A 16692-nucleotide genomic window follows, 5' to 3' on the forward strand; every position below is an offset into this window, starting at 1 on the left:
TGCCTGCTCAACAGGGAGTCTGCTTCACCCTCTCCCTCTGCTCCTCCCCCACTTGTGCTCTCTCTCCTTCATTCTCTCTCTCAAATAAATAAATAATAAAAATCTTTAAAAAAAAAGATGAGAAAGTTCTGGAGATGGATTTTGTGATGGTTGCACAACAATGTGAAGGTACTTACTGCTATCGAACTGCACACTTAAAAATGGTTAAAATGGTAAATCTGTGTTATGGATATTTTGTCACAATAAGGGAAAAATGAATCTTTTATCCAACAGTCAGAGAGCAAATCTTTTATTTAAAAGAATCTCAACATCATTGGTTCCAAGGAGATTTCTTGGAAATGTTCAGTGGAGTACAAGTGGCTTAACCCCTGATTTGAGTTTACTGTGGGACATAAATTTATAATCATAGAGGTTGACAAACTGATTACATATCAATCAGCCATGCAAAACAACACAGATTGCAACATGGTGACATAAGATTTACCAGCTAAGCAGTTTTCCTATATTGTAGATCAGGGCTTTTCAAACTTGAATGTGTATGGGAATCACCTAGGCATCTTGTTAAAAATGCAGATACTGATTTAGTAAGTTTGGGTTGAAGCTTGAAATTCCACTTATCTAAAGGGACCCCATTTTAAGTAGCAAGAGTGTCGATCTCTCTCCAGTTAAGATTCCTGTCCACACCTTGGAGGTAACGCCCCCCTCCTCAAAACTGAACATAAGCATCTCCAGGTTTGAGTAAAGGAGAGCCTCTGGGTGGTATTAATTATTTCTGGGATTCTCTCACTTTGCTTATTACTACCACCAAAATTCAGGTCTCTGGGATCTACAACCCCTTCTTTTTCTTCAGCCCAAGCATGGACAAAACATAAATAAATCACTTGCCCTTTAGGTATAGGCCAGATCAGCTGCAATTTCCAAAATCATGCTCACAGGAAAGAAGGAGAAAGGAAGAAGAAAGGAAGGAAAGGAGGGAGGGAGGGAGAGAGGGAGAGAGGAAGGAAGGAAGGAAGGAAGGAAGGAAGGAAGGAAGGAAGGAAGGAAGGAAGGAAGGAAGACAAACTGTCAAAACAGAGAGACAGAAGGAGGGAGAATGGAAAATAAGACAAAAACTAAAAGCACAAAAATTCTGAAGTCCTCTATAAGAATCCTTCAGCGACTATCCATTGTTTTCAGGCTAAAAGTTCAGACTCCATAGGAAGGGCTTATCAGGGCCTGATGAGGTCCCTCTCCACCTGTCCTAGCTCCTCTCTTGCCATTCCCCTCCATGTCCAGCCACAATGAATTCTATTCTTCCTTGCCTTTACAGTTGCTCTCTTCTTGATCTGGAACCTCATCCCCTCCTTGTATCACCTGGCTCAGGCATTGTCTCTTCTGAAAAGACTTCTCTAACCATGTTGCCACCCTCATTTCCTCCCCTCTGTGCTGGGTTGTCTTTCTCTGCCTTCAACTGCACACAGTGCTTACCTCTATCATAATACTTCACAGTATGTTTTAATTGTATTGGACTGTGAGCTCTTTGAGGGGTGGGAAGATGTCCTCTGTCCCTAGCACAGTGTCTAGAACATACGAAGTGCTCAAACGATGTTTGTTGGAAGAATGAGCAAATGCAAAAGAATTGTAACATTGTATGACATTTGAAGAAGACATTGCTTAGTTCCTAAAACACCATGAAGCTGCCCTCAGAATGACTTTCCGAAAGGTCAAACACACTGACACCAATTTCTGTGTTCCAGCAACTGCAACTAAACTCCCCTAATTCTGATAAGCTGTATTACCCCAGCTTCCTCATTTTATAGCATCCTCTGGAAGACCAAATGCAAAGAAATACACATGGTGATAACAGTAGTTTTTTAAATGGAATTTAGTGGAAGGCTAGAATCTCTTTGAATATTAGTATGCTGCTTGCATTCTTCTTATTGCCAGTTTGGCCCTCAAGTAAGTCTGTAAAATTGCAAAGACTCCAAATTGGAGGTCTCTGGGCATCTAGGTATTACTAGCAACTTCCAAATTGGTATATTTATGCATGTATCTGAGCATTTTTCATAGTTTCTGCATGCATTATGCAAAGTACTATACCAGGGGCTGTAGGGATGATCAAACTCCTCCTGCCCTCAAAATCTTTGCCCTTTAGTGGCCTGGTCTGTGCTATTTAATTTCATGGTCTCAGCACCCACCTATCCCCTGGTCAACCTCTAGCCTCCGTTTCTCCTGTCAACTCTAGACAGGTGTTTTTAACAGCCACGGAGCTTGCCCACGTGAATGTCATGCACACATCTTAAAGGCAGTATGTCCTTATCTTTCCTCCCAAACCTATTCTTCTTCTACTAGCTACTCTGGTTAATGGAACCCTCATTTCCTTATCTACCCAGGCTATTGATTCCTAAGTCATTCTTAATTTTTTCCTTTCTGACGTCATCCCATCAATCAATTATCAAGTCTTACTGGTTCAATCTCTCAAGTCTTCCTGAACCCATTCTGTTCCATCTTTTTCAACTATCACGGCTTATCACTTCTCATCTAGATTATTGAAATAAGCTTTTTGCTGCTTTCTTTGCCTCCAATCCTTCCCCAGGATAACCCTTCCTGCAGACTGCTGCTAGAATGTCTTTCTAAAGTCCAAATCTAATATTGTCCTTCCTTTACTTAGTCCTTCAACAAATCCCTTTTATCTATAAAATAAAGTCCAAAGCCCACATCAAGAGCTACAAAGCTCTACGTGACTTACCTTTTACCCCACTCCTCTTCTGACACTCTCCCTACATACCTTGAGATCCTTCCAGACCAAACTCCTTAGCATTTCCTCAGCACACCATGCTGGCTCCTCCTGCAGGGACTTTCCAGATGCTCTAAAATTTCAGCCTAGAAAACTCCTGTTATCTTTAGATCAAATCAAATATCATCTCCTTTGTGAAGACTTCACCTCAGAGCACTCAGTGCACGCTTCTGTGAGCACCTCCCATGTTGTATTATAATTATTTTTTTCTATGCCTCCTCCCCTCTTGGATTGAGCTCCTAGAACACAACGACCATGTCTCACTCTGTTTTGTATCTTGGCCTTTGACACAGTACTTTGGTGCATATCAAGCCTGCCATAAATGTTCAATGAGGGACTGATTGAATAATTGAATGAATGAACAACTGACTGTGATAGAAGTCAGAATAAGAGCAGTGAGAAAGATGCAAATAAACTGCTGCCGTAGGGTGTTTAGGGGACTGGGTCGTATTTATTTGGGAGACCAAAAAATACCGCTGTGTAATTATAATCTTTCAATTTATTCCTATGTATTTGTTTATGCCTTAAAGCAGGATTCACTCATGGCCCACTCTTTCTCCAACTTCCACCCCCAAATGACACTAATTTTACCTTCTGGCTCTGGTGTGATAGACCTTTAGTTCATATAACATATATGATATTACATATAATAATCTGGACTCAGGATAATTTACCTATTTATAAATGGAGATCCTTTTTTTCTAAGAAGGATATAAGGGGCAACCTCATTGCTGTGTATGTGTTCCTACTGTACCTCTTGTAAAGAAGGTACCCAAATGTTTGCTGAATGAAGATCGAAAGGATTGCCCAGGTCCCACTGGTACTTTTGAGTTGCCTGGCAAACACGCATACCTCTTGAGAACTAGCTCTGGTACTGAGCCGAAGCACCCTCCCTACCCTGCATGTCTGACTGCACTTCTGTCCATTTTCAGTTCACTTGGATTATATCTTGTTTCACATAGATCTTTTGAACTTAGAACACTGAAGGCCTGTGTATCTTCACGGCTCATAGCTCCCGTAGTGCTGATCTACGCTAGTGTGGTTAATGTTTAGCCCCTAAACCACTGGTTGAATGTCCTTAAGACTAAAAGAGTAACAAGCACATGACAACAGATAGCTTGGGTTTATGTAGTGACAGCTACTTTGTGGACAGCACCTCAGTGATCCGTTTAGCATTCCTCTCAGACATATGTCACCCTCCATGCCAAAAAGAGAAAAGGAATCACAGAGGCAACCCAAGGGCTGTTCCTGACGGGCCTGATCAAGAAGCAAATCTACTAACCTCCAGAACTTTCCTACGGGTCTGTTGTATATAGGGATCCTGCACAGAATCTGGAACCCAAATCTCTGGATTCCCAGACCTGTGCTTGACCTGTGCTTGACTCACCAGGTAGTAATGAATGTCTATGTTTTCTGCAGGTTGAACTGTTCCCTCAGAGCAGAATTATCATTTTATTTGCTGTCTTTTCCTTCTGCCACGGACAATTATTGGTGGCTGCCCCTTCTCTCTTCCTAATAGGTCTCCAGATTTCCGAGCCACGTGGGAAGGGCCCAACTGTCTTTCATCTAGGGATGAGTTCCACTGGCTATCAGCTCATCCATGTATCCTCTCACACTGAACCCAGTTGTGGCTTTAGGGACGGCCCATGACCTAAAATGGTGTAATCTGAGTGGACCTTGGGAGTCTGCAAGGAATGTTGGGACTTGGACTCTTCTCGGCCTGGTAAATTGTACACCTTACTTCCGCTGTGGCCATAGTGAAAAGCCTGAAGCTGGCAGGAGAGAGGACGGGTTGCATCATGTGGTGTCAAAAGAATGAATCCACCCAGAAGCAGCAGAACCAAGAAATGGATCCCTGTTGTTTGAGTACTGGATTAAATTGTGTCTGGAGCCCCACTGAGCCAATAAATTCTCTTTGTGGGTTAAGCCTGTTTGAGGTTGTTTTACTTCACTTGGAACATTAAACTTTCTCACTGATATGCCCTAGTTAGATGACAAACTGTGACAACAGAGACCATATCTATCTTGATCGTTGTACCCCCTGGCACACAGTAGGCATTCAATAAATAAGTGTTGAATGGATACGTGCCAGCTGGGAGGGACACGTTCTATAAACTCCCTTTACTCCTTTGACTACTGAAGAACCTGGTGTTCCTTTTTTTTTTTTTTTTTTTTTAAGATTTTTATTTACTTATTTGAGAGAGCGAGCGAGCACAAGCAGGGGGTGGGGAGCAGAGGGAGAGGGAGAAGCAGCCTCCCCGCTGAGCAAGAAGCCCAAGGTGGGACTTGATCCCGGGACCCTGGGATCATGATCTGGGATCATGACCCAGTGTTCTACAGGAAAGTAGTGACATGGACCTAGAAGCCAGGGTCTCACCTCAACCCAAGGCTTTTTCTAGCCACCAGGAAGTCTCCCAGTAAATATGTTGGGGTCTTTGTAGAGACCCCAACATAGCAGTCCCCCCACTTCTCTCCGAGTTTTGAACTGAAATAGAGGACTGTTGTAAGCTAGATGAGGGGCAAAAATAACCTTTATTACTAATAAAGCTGATATTAGAGAACGTGGCTGACACTGTCAAACAAATGATCTTCCCAATACTCAGGCTCAGAATTAGACAGACGTGGTCACTCAGTGACAGGCAGGTGGGCCAGAAGGGCCTTCCCTTCTCAACCTAGAGGAGCAGTGTTGACTCCCAAGAAGAAAGGAAGCGAAGATAGTATAAGACACAGTTTCTCCTTGCAGACTCACCAGTCAAAGGAAACCACTCCTCCTTCCCAGGGAAGAATGAGGGGGTGGAGAGAAGCCAAGAGTGTTATGCTAATTGGGCTCCTTTCACAAGGATGAAAACAGCTAGAGTAGGAAGACCAAATCTCCGTAACCCTTGTCAGCTATGATTTGGTTAGGTCATTTGATTCTGCCTTGTTCTCAATCAAAATGGGTTATTTTTCAAAGTAGAGGAACTAGCTGTCTAAAAGTATCATTCTCCACGGAATAACTCTCACACTATGGTAATATCAAGCTCCAAAGGAAGTCAGAGATCTTCATTTAAAATCATGCAAAATTCACAGGAAGAAACAAGAATTCACGTTAAAATCACACAATCAGGGGCACTAGGTGGCAAACATCCTTGTGCTTGTTCACCATGCCCATGAAAGGCATTTCAAGAGCACTGACACCTCACACTTCCCACACCGACTGTCAGTTTCTCCCTGATCTCAGAGCCACACGGTACCTATTAGTCATCAGGAGAGCCCAGCCAAAGTTTAACTCCTCAGTGACACAGGGGAAACGGTACTTCAAATTGGATTCCAGGAAATCTAGGGAAATACTAGACAGGAAGTCTGTTATGGTGTTCCAAATTTCCCAATGTCAAGGCTGGGGTTGGGAGCATTTTTCAAAACAAACGGTCAGTCTAGCAAATGATTGTCTGCCACTTGCTTTTGGTTTCACTCACCAGGGCACTTTTTCCTGCTTCCGTTTTTCTGTTGTTTGTTTGTTTGTTTGTTTGTTTTAAGGTAAACATTTACCATCAAGGCTCCAAAAACCATTGTTTGTAAATTTGAAGTTTGGGGACACATGAATTACCAGATCAACTGACATTTGCTACATATAGTAGATTTGGTACATAATGGTACATTTAAAATTCAACAAGTTTTATTGAAAACTGTGGTGTCGGCTATTCAATGTGACTCTGAGCGCAGTGAGAACCAGGATACCCTGAACCCAGCACGGATCTCCTCCTGCTGCTAACACAAAGCTTTGATCTCATCCTGCCCAGCTCCCTGGTGGACTTTTTGCTGGAGGTCACACCAAGTAGGTTTTGCTGGCCAGTTCTGGGAGAGAAAGAACCCAAGCTAACAGTGGAAACCCACAACACAGCAGAGTGAGACAATATGTTCCCATCTTCTCTCCTCAAATGCAAAGCTATTTTCTCATCTGTTACCTGCTCCTATTTTTACCATCAGAAGCTCTCCGATGCCACTTTAGCTATTGATAACTGGCAGTGAGTTTTGCAATTTAACAGCTGCCCAGAATCAATTCCAAAGAACTGCACAGAAACTGCTTCCCAAAAAGCAAATTTGGGGGTTACTCAGCTGCTTACCTGCCCTCCAATCCCTTTCTTAGCCCACACGTCATCTGCTGGAAGAACCTGAAACTTAAACCATGTGTCTAAATGCCCAGTTCTGAGTATGCAGTAGATATTTGAGAAATTCTCTTATTGATTGATGATTGACTAGTATGTGCCTAGAGGAAGGGAATGGGCAGGTCCATGAAGAATTGCTGTGTAATTCAGAATGAAGGGCATTCCTGCTGACCTATAGCTCCTTTCTAATTTCAGTCCAAAGGCCCCAGGGAAAGATTTGGGTAAGAAAATTGGCCTCAGAAAAAAGCCAGTGAAGTATGTTTGTTCTCCAGAAGAGAAACAATAGGGAATTGCCAAATGTGATGAGCTCACCTCTGTCTTTGCCAGTTACCATGCTCATCAACAGTACCAATGAGGGGTCCTCTGTGAAACTGAACTTCCCACCCCACCCAAGCCAGTTGGAGACACAACCCAAGGCTCTGGTTAGCTTCTCACGGCTTCTGCTCATATGCAGCATGGAGGGAGCCAGTCCTCTTAGCATGACCTCTAAATGATACTTCCTAATACTCAAGATGGTGGGGTCTCCAGTCACTTGAGAAATGGGAGGCATCTATTTTTAGAGACATTCTGTCATCTGGACAGCCTTGGGTAGGTGTTTTTTCTGTCTTTCCTCAGCTCCTAATCTGGTGGGTTTGGGGCAACCTTAGAAGAAATGCTTGCTAATGCAAGACGGAGGGTGAGGGGAATAGTCGGCTGGAGCCTAGAGCTGCTCAAGCTCCCGGAACTCTCAGCGTGCTCAGGCAGAGATTTATGGGCCTGTCTTTCCCTCGTGATTCCACATCGCACCTCTTTAAACCAGCCTCAGCCGAGGAGCTATCATGGGGCCTGTTGTTTACAGCAGTGACTGAGACAGCACAACCATGGAGATGCCGGCCCCGTTTGTATACTGACCTAATTGGTCAAGGATCATTCCCTGGGCCCGAGAGCAACCTTTATTCTGTTTCCTTTGTGCAAAATGCCAGGATGCCCCTGCCTTGAAGAGGTTGACTCTGTTGTCAGCTATGGGAAAAAACAGCCAGAGTTGCTATTTACACCCTGAATTGCAAGCTGGGTAAAAATAGCATTAGCAGCTTGGTCCAGCTTCAAACCCCACTGCAGAAAGAGATTATTTTTGGAAGAGAAGATTTTCCTCCCCACCCACAGATCTGAAAATGGTCACCTCCAGGGAGGAGAAGAGGAGAGACAATCCCACGCAAAGGTGAAAAATACCCCCTTCTCCACCCGCCTGCCCAAGATAGCACAGCAAGAGCCAGACGAGAAATGCCTTCCCCCGACAGCCAGATCAGGCCTCAGCACAGACCTGCAGGTGACCTAGTTCAAGGTACAGTGGGAATTAACTTTGACTACAGTGAGAGGAGGCGGCCGCCTGAACCTGGATGCAGCCACCACCCTGCTGACCATTATGATTGTTAGGCTGTCTGCCTTTCAAAAAAGGAAAAAAGAATTAACCAGGGGCGCCTGGGTGGCTCAGTGGTTAAGTGTCTGCCTTTCGCTCAGGTCGTGATCCCAGGGTCCTGAGATCGAGCCCCGCATCGGGCTCCCTTCCCTCATGAACTTGCTAGAGCTTAAGAGCCGGGGTCTGGGGTCCCGGGGATCTTTCTCAGGGTCAGGAAGTGACCCAAATGACAATCGGTGGAAGAAAAGTCCACTTTTTCTGTGAAGAAGTACTTGATAGATACATCTGAGTGTCTAAGGTGTCTATTATGACACATGTGTAATTGAAGAGATCTACCCCTGCGGATAGTCCCCAGGATATGTGAAAAATAGTAGAGAAAGAGACCAGATCAATAGTGTCTTTAAATTGTTCTGTAGTCTGAAAGTGCCCAAGCCATCCAGAGCTGAGCCTAATAGGTGCTTAGTAAATATTTTTAGGAGGGACAGGAAGAGATCTTCCATATCCGTTCTCCACCTGACCCTCTTTCTTCAGAGATCCAGGAACCAAAACCAATCTTCCACCTTGAGGCAACATACCCAGGCATGCCTAACCAACTAAAAGAATGAAGAGAAGATTCCAGCACCTCCCAGCAACACACACACGGACTACCATCACCCCAACTCAGTGCGGGCACCAGAGTGGCGGCAGAGGGAGGCACGGCCGGGAAGATGGGGGCGAGCCTCGGGCACAAAGGCAGCTTGCTGCAGTTGGCTTTTCCTCAGGCTGCCCACAGCCCTAGGTTGTAGTCCTGTATCTTTGTCACCTTCTAGCCCTGCCACTGTCACTTCACCTTTTTGAATCTCACTTTTTCCCTCTGAGAAGAGGGGTGATGATACCCCCCTGTTGGGGTGGGTGAGGACTAAATGAAGCAGCATATGGAGCGTGTGTTCCGTGCCTGGTACGGAGCAAGGGATACTCTGAACGCAGCGTCCGGGAGCAGTTGTTTTTCCTGTGGTGCAGCATGGGCCAGATGTGGGAATCTATCCTGCTTCCAGCTGCTAGGTGATGGCGCGTCTACCGAATGGCTGAAGTCTGAACTCCCTGAGCAAGGGCACTGCATTAACAGAAATGACCGAAAACTTTCTGCCACACGATCAGGCCTCTCAGCACCATGCCCTTCATTCGCTGTGGACCTTCACCTCTTTGCTTCCACCTGTCTGTAACACCCACTTCCCCAAGCCTTATCAGGAAGCCCGAAATAGGTTCTCCCTCCTTTGACATCTGCCAGGCGGGAGCTCTGGCCGGCACAGGGCTGGGTCACCACTGGCTTCTCGGTTGAGGGAGGCTGCAGAAGGTAGCCTCCACAGCCCATTCCAAGTCACCCTGGCAGGGGAGAGTTACAGCTCTGCTGCATCAGAGCTATTTAAGCTATTTGTGTTCAGGGCTCTGAGACTCCCCAAGGCCCTGGGAAGGTCGGCTGCACATCCCTTTGATCAGGACCGCCTCAGGTTTCTATTTCCAAAGTTGAGAAATCCAGCTCGTGCTGACTCCGGCCCAGGAGCGAAATGAGCTCAGGTCTGTCTGTCTCGCTGACCTCTCACTGAGGATTGTAGGCCAAGGTGGCCAGGCTCTTCCCTCCAGCCTAAGTCAGCCTCCTCCTGAGTCAGCTTTCTTCACCTCCCTATTAATAGCCACTGCTTTGGCTGGCTCCACTCACAGTATGATTACAGTTTAGTAATACATCTCAAATAAGGAAGCAGCAAACTTCCTGGAGCTGGGTTGCTGAGGGCCGGTAGAGCTCACACTTGGTCCCAGAAGGCAGAGCTGGGGGCTTGTTTTCTGCAGAAGGAGCAGCTGGATACAGGTTGGGGTGACTACGCCATTGGCCTCCAGGACAAGTCGCTGCTTTGGGATTTCTATCTTGTTGAGCTGCCCCTGCTTTAGGGTAGGAGACAAGCATGCAGGATAACTTTTCTTTTATTGGAGCCTTTATTCCCACAGATATTCCTGGACAGGGCTGCAAAAATGTGGCGGTTATGCAATAAAAGAGAGTCAGCTACCCTGGATGGAAGTTCTGGTCCAAGCTGGGGTTTGGTCCAAGCTACCAAGGTCACACTTTTCTCTGACACTGTAATAACACGGTGGCTTTTTTAGAGAGGCTCCGACTGTCTGGATGGGACTAGGTGCTGAGAGCAGGCTGAACCCCAGCAAACGAACTGTTTTCAGGCCAGCCCTCTCTCCCTCCTCTGGCTCTCCCCTGTAAAAGCAGATGCGCTAAACAATGTTTAGTGTTAAATTCATACATTAAGCAACGTAGTCAGGTCACCCTGTAATGTATTCCAGCATTTTTGTTCTTTGTGAACCCTGGACAAGTTTAGGAGTGAGATGCCCCGGGTTCAAATTATGACACAGCCTCTTGGCTGAGAGGGCTTAGTAAATTTATTCTACTTTTCTGAACCTCCATCTTCTCACGCATATAAAGGGGATAATAATCTCTCCTGAAATGGTTTTAATACAAATGAAATGAGACAACTTTGGGAAAGATGCATAGTTCAGTACCTGGGATATAGTAGGTGATTAATAAAACTCTTAATTTTCTTTCCAGAAAAATGAAAGGCAGGAAACGTGAGGGCAAACCAAGGCCATCCAAGCCTCTCACACTAGTGGACAAAAATGACCAGCATCTCTAACTGTGCAGACCCATGACATAAACATCTCTGATATGAAGGCTCACAGGAACAAGTTGAACTTTGTTTCCCTTCTCTAGATTCATACCACTTAGAAGTCCCCACACCGAGGCCCAATCTGGCCTGCAGTGCATCTTGCTGAGGCTGCAGTGAGGAGTCTCCTGGCTGCATTTTTCTTCCCTAGGAACAATGATCACAGTTCATAAACGAAGGATGGCATCAGGAAGAACGGGCAGATGAAGGGGAAGGGAGTGGCACATATCTGTTCCACTATAGTGTGCTTATCTCTATTTCAAGGTCTCCCTGAAAAGAATCAGGTCAACCAAAACTCAAGAGTAAACTCTGCTATCAGCAAGGCCAAAGGAGAAACAAAATATCATGTATGCCCTGTTTTCCAAGCTGCTGAGAAATAATCTGCCCCCCACTCCCCAAACACTTGCTTATTAGGTGGCAAATAATGGTCTCTTTAACCTGGTACCAGCTGGCTTCCCTCAGCCGATGGCTTCAAGTCTGGGGGGAGGGGGTGGACGTCATTCCTGCTACAGCTTGCTTTCTTCCTTCTAGCCAACAGCCGGCATATATCTGATGGGAGCCAGAGCTCCTGGCAGCACGAAGTGGGGCAAGCCTTAGCATGACCTGCTCCACCATGATCTGCCCCCAACCGGGCACTGACCGGGGACTGGTGTGTGGGAGGAGAGAGCTGGGGCTAAATTGACTTAGGCTCATTTCCATAAAAGCAGCCCAGAATTCCCTTCACCTCAGTAGGCCAAGGAGTAGGACTTCCCCTGACACCTCTTGGAGAGCGATCCTTCGTTCCTCTTTGAACCTATCCTTGGTGTTAACGCTAACCTGATTTTACCTATATGCACCTATTGAGGGGGATGAGTACACCGTAATTTATTCACATGCCACAAAGACCACCTGATTTAAGGATCAGCCACCTGGACAACATTCACCCCTTCAGCTGTTCAACAAATAGTTCTTGAACATTTCCCTCACACCATTCTAGGTTCCAAATACACATTGGTGAATAAAACAAAGATGGTCTCGGCCCAAGGGGAAGAGCCTGACAGTGACTATGAAAATTAATAAATATGTGATTACAAATTGTGAGAAATGCTATTGAGAAAGTGTCAGGTCCAGTAATAGAGAGTCATGGAGGGAAGGGAGGTCTCATTTAGATGAAGGAAGGTCTCTCTGACGTGGTGACATTTAAGGACTTGGGATTTCAGTGGCAGTTGCCCATGAAGGTCTTCCCTCACTGCTCAGCAGAGTCTCCCTATGTCTTAGTGAAAGGCTCTAACAAGAACAAAAGTGTATCTCAGCCAGGGATGCAGTGAAGAACATCCTGGGAGAAGGGCATGGGTTACAAAACCCTTCTTCCAAGTCTCTTGCTATGGATTCATTTACTTCTCTTCCCTTTCTGCCCCACCCCTATATCCATCTGTCTTCTGTCCAGAGCCTTTCTGGTAACACCTTTTGCTTCCCTACAATCTCTTCCTTGTTCCTGTCCCCCAGCATGTGCTCATCACTGTGAGCACACTACCCTCCCTGACGCAGCCCAGGGAAGCCCTTCCTGTCTTTGAAAACAGTTTTCTCCATGATCCCCACAATCCTACCCTTGAATGCCCAGACACCAAATTGCTCTGACCCACAGGAGATAAAACTCGCCATTCCTACTGGGCCAGCAGGCTCATTACAGAGACTTCTATCTAGAACTCTTTATCTCGGGATTGTTCTCCTAAATTAGCATTAGCTAGGTCATATCCACACCATCCACCCCCCACTTGAAGGAGCTGACCCTCTGGAGTGTTGTGGAACCAGCCTAGACATCAGAGCCAGACGGACCTGGGTTTGAATCCCAGCCCTCCCTTTTACCAGCTTTGTGACCGCAGACAAATAAGGATTCCTCTCTGGGCCTCAGGTTCTGCATATACAAGATGAGGAGGATAATACCTACGCTGCAGAGTCGGTGTAAGAAGTAGTCGAGAGGTACACAAGATGAATGGAATGTACTAGGTGCACTACCGGCAGGCGTGTTTGTTATTATATCGGCTATAAAATAACCTGTGTAGAATTTTGGCAGTGCCCCTTTTAGGGAGGGAATTGATTGCTCTGTTAAGAATGGTGGCCAGGTCTTCCTTTCACCAACCACTTGGCCACAGTAGCTTTTTCATCTGTGTATTGCTAAGAACCAGGTGAAAGGACACTTCAGGACATGGTTGGTAGAGCTTATGACTCTTGTTATCAGGCAGCACTGCATTTAACTCAGACAGATGGGAATGTTTTCCAAAGCATCCTTGAGCAGCTGTCACCGTGCTGCCCCAGCAGGATTGTTCTTGTGGTCACACACATTTTACTGGGATTCCTTCACTCATTCAAACGTTAATTTAAAAAATATTTACAGGGCACCTTCTATGTGCTGAGTACCATTCAAGGCACATGGACATGGAGGTGAGAAGACAAAATCCTGCCCCTCGTGAGACCAGCTATATGTAGAGATCGAAGAAGAAAGAAAAATAGTGAGAAGGGGGAGGGAGGAAGGGAGGACAGAGAGAGAAATGATATGAAGAAAATAAAACAAGGTTAGAGAATAGAGTGCGGCGGGGTGGGGGCAGGAGTAATGAGGTGGGGTTGCCAGAGAAGGCCTCTGAGTAGGTATCTGACCAGAGACTGATGGGCAAGAAGCATGGGAGGACTTACACAAGAGCATCCTAAGCAGTGGAGACCTCAGTGCAAAGTCCCTGAGCAGAAACAAGCTTGATGCATTCAAGGTAAAGAAAGAATTTCCACATGGTTGTGGGCAGTGAAGCTGCAGGTACCAGAGTACACGCAGGGCCTTGAAGGTTGAATTTTATTCTAACTGCAGCACTTAGGCAGAGGACCAGCAAAGTCTTATTTATGCTTTGAAAGGATCCTTGTGGCTATTCTGGGAAATACGCTGTAAGGGGCATGAGCGCAAGTAAGGAGACCAGCTAAGGAAGTTGTTGCAGGTGTCCAGGGAAAGGCAGATGAATGCTTGGACCAGGTCGTAGCATTGGAGATGGTGAAAACTGGCCAAATTTGAGATATATTTTAGGGGTAGAGCTAAAAAGACTTCCCTCTGGGTTAGATATGGGGGGGGAGTTGATAGAAAAGAAAGGAATCAAAGACAAGTCCTCACTTATGAACCTAATAAATTGGGAGGAGAGCAGTGCTGTATAATGAGATGAAATTGTTTGGGAGAAATTACTCATTCACATCTTTCTCCTCCTCTAGACTGGAAATTTCCTTGGGGAAGGGCCCCTAACTCTTGTTCACTGCTGTATGCTCAGTGTCCGGCATGGGGCGTGGCTTGCAGAACAATAAAAGCAGCTACTAGTAATCGAGTGTTAGTACATGCACAGTGTTGTGCTCCATACTTTATAGTCATTGTCTCATTTAATCCTCACAGAATTGTGAGGAGATACTTGGTGGGGTTTTTTGTTTGTTTGTTTTGAAAGTAGGCTCCACGCGCAACATGGGGCCTGAACTCAGGACCCTGAGAGGAACAGTCATATAAGCTCTACCAACTGAGCCAGCCAGGGGCTCCCAGAGATACTTGTTTGAATCCTCATTTTACAAACAAGGAACTGGGTTCAGAGAGGTGACAGGACAGCCTCAAGGTCTCACTGCTACTAGGTATAGTAAAGCTTAATAGTGGTGTGTCTGGCTCCAAATTCTATGTTCTTCATCACTATGCCACACAGCGTGGATGGGTAGATGGATGGGTGGGTGGATGGAGGGCTGGGTGGGCGGATACATGAATTAATGGACGGGGATGGATGAACGGATGGATGGATGGAAGGAAGGAAACATACTTCTTGAAAATCTTTTATACTAAAGTATCTAAGGGAAAAACACATAGTTATCTGAAGAAACTACCTTTTCAGGGAGCATTTCCTAGCACTTTCTTTCAATGATCTGGGATGACTTTCAGAACCTTAGGATCACATGAAATATTTTTGATGTTTGAAAAATATCTTTGGGGAAACATGATCAGAATAAAGGCAGAAAATATTGCTTTGAGTCAGGCAGCCCAGAATCTGGAGCTACTCAGCGATGTCAGTTTTTACTTCCACGGCTCAATGAGCACAGCAAATCTTAGTTGTGGCCCTATTAGGATCAGTCCCACAGGGCTTCTAGTCGGTGTTCTATTACACTATAGCTTTCTCAAGGAGAGTATCTTGCACTTAGTTCATGTTGGCACGGTGACCCAAGTCAGGAACCTGGGACCCACCCAGAACCCTCCCTTTCTATCACTAAAATAATGAAAAGAGAACATTTGTTGAGCACTTACTATGCCAGACACTGTTCTAGGCATTTGGATCTCATTTGATCTTTACCATAACCCTATGCTATAAATACTATTGTTATCCTCATTTTATAGATGAGGAGGCTGAGGCAGATGGCTTAAGTAACTTGGCCAAGTCACACTGCTAAGAAGCGCATGAAATCAATGCAGTCGGAAACCACGCAGCCTGCGCGCTTAACCCCTACGCCACCTCACTGGATAACCCTCAAATCCTGTGCAGTCTGCCTTCTTAGTCACGCTCTCATTCATCTCTTCCTCTCTATCTCCACGGTCACTGCCCTTGGCTGGGCACTGCATCTTTTCTCGTCGGCAATATTACTATGTCCTCCTAAATTATCTCCCAGTTCCCACCTAGCCTCTCTGTCTTTCTCTCATCCTTCCTGCCATAAGTGACCAAGCTGGAATTTGATGCCCATCTGGTTATGTCATGTGTCCATTCAAAATCCTTGAATGGCTTCTTGCTGCCCATGAGTTAAAACCCAAACTCCTTACAAGTCCCTTCAAGACCTGGCCTCACCCACTTTACACAGCTTCTTTCTCCTCTTCTGCTGTTTACCTTGAACCCTGTGTGCTGGCATCACCAAACATGCGCTCCCTCAGGTTGGCAGTGGGGCTGGGCTGCCCTCTCTACCCACAATGCTTCCTCCTTTTCTCCTGGGTACAACACCACGCCCTCCCTTACATACTTGCATGCATCCGCACATACCTTGTCTATTTGTGATTCCTCTTTAGTCTTTGAGGCCCAGCTCCTAAGATGCCTCCTCTATGAAGCATTTTCTCACTCTCACAGTCAGATTCAGGTACCTCTTCCTCTTCTTTGGCATTGCCCCTTCATACCTCTGATGAAACCCATCATTTTTTTTTTTTATTGCAATTTTCTCTTTACAAGCTTTCTCTTTATGATGGTAAGGTCCGTGAGGGCAGGAACCACAGTTATCTTGTTACTGTTGTATCCCCAGCATCTATACATATTCAAAAATAATTGTTAAATGAATAAATGAATGACTGTTGAAATGAACTGATTTTCGAAGTAGATTTCGAAATCTAGAAAACATTTTGTTCTCACACTTTCCCATTGTCAGACTGATCTACCTGGGGATTTTTACTGCATTGGGGCTGTAGTGGTAATTATACTGTAGGGTAGTTAAGAATGAAGACTCTGGAGTCCCATTACCTAGGTTTAAAACTTGGGCCTATCATCTGCTAGCTGGGGGCCCTTAGGAAGTCACCATCTCACCAAGCCTCAGGGTATTTTTAATTTTATTTCTTATTATTTATTTTTTCTAGATTTTTTAAGTTTTTTTTTAAAGATTTTATTTTTTTCATTTGAGACAGAGAGATACAGAGAGAGAGAGCATGAGCAGGAGCAGAGGCAG

General features: G+C 45.4%; 1 protein-coding gene across 6 annotated transcripts in view; it reads right to left on the reverse strand.

The window, feature by feature from the left end:
* The window catches only part of YPEL2 (yippee like 2), a 99870-nt gene that overhangs the window by 12668 nt on the left and 70510 nt on the right, over positions 1–16692 (reverse strand). The window contains exon 5 of one of the 6 annotated variants that reach the window (XR_012374456.1): positions 16023–16278. The exons of 4 other annotated variants lie outside the window; for them this stretch is intronic. Coding sequence is in view for 1 of the 2 variants with exons in the window: in XM_073879509.1 (XP_073735610.1) it covers positions 16258–16278 (21 nt within the window). In the remaining variant the exon portion in view is untranslated. Of the gene's footprint in view, positions 1–273; positions 16279–16692 lie in introns of those variants that run through there. One more of the 6 variants, XM_073879509.1, reaches the window with a different exon arrangement.

This window comes from Callorhinus ursinus, unplaced genomic scaffold, assembly GCF_003265705.2.
Source record: "Callorhinus ursinus isolate GAN/ISIS: 27379988/994484 unplaced genomic scaffold, GSC_fseal_2.0 scaffold34, whole genome shotgun sequence".
Taxonomy (NCBI): domain Eukaryota; kingdom Metazoa; phylum Chordata; class Mammalia; order Carnivora; family Otariidae; genus Callorhinus; species Callorhinus ursinus.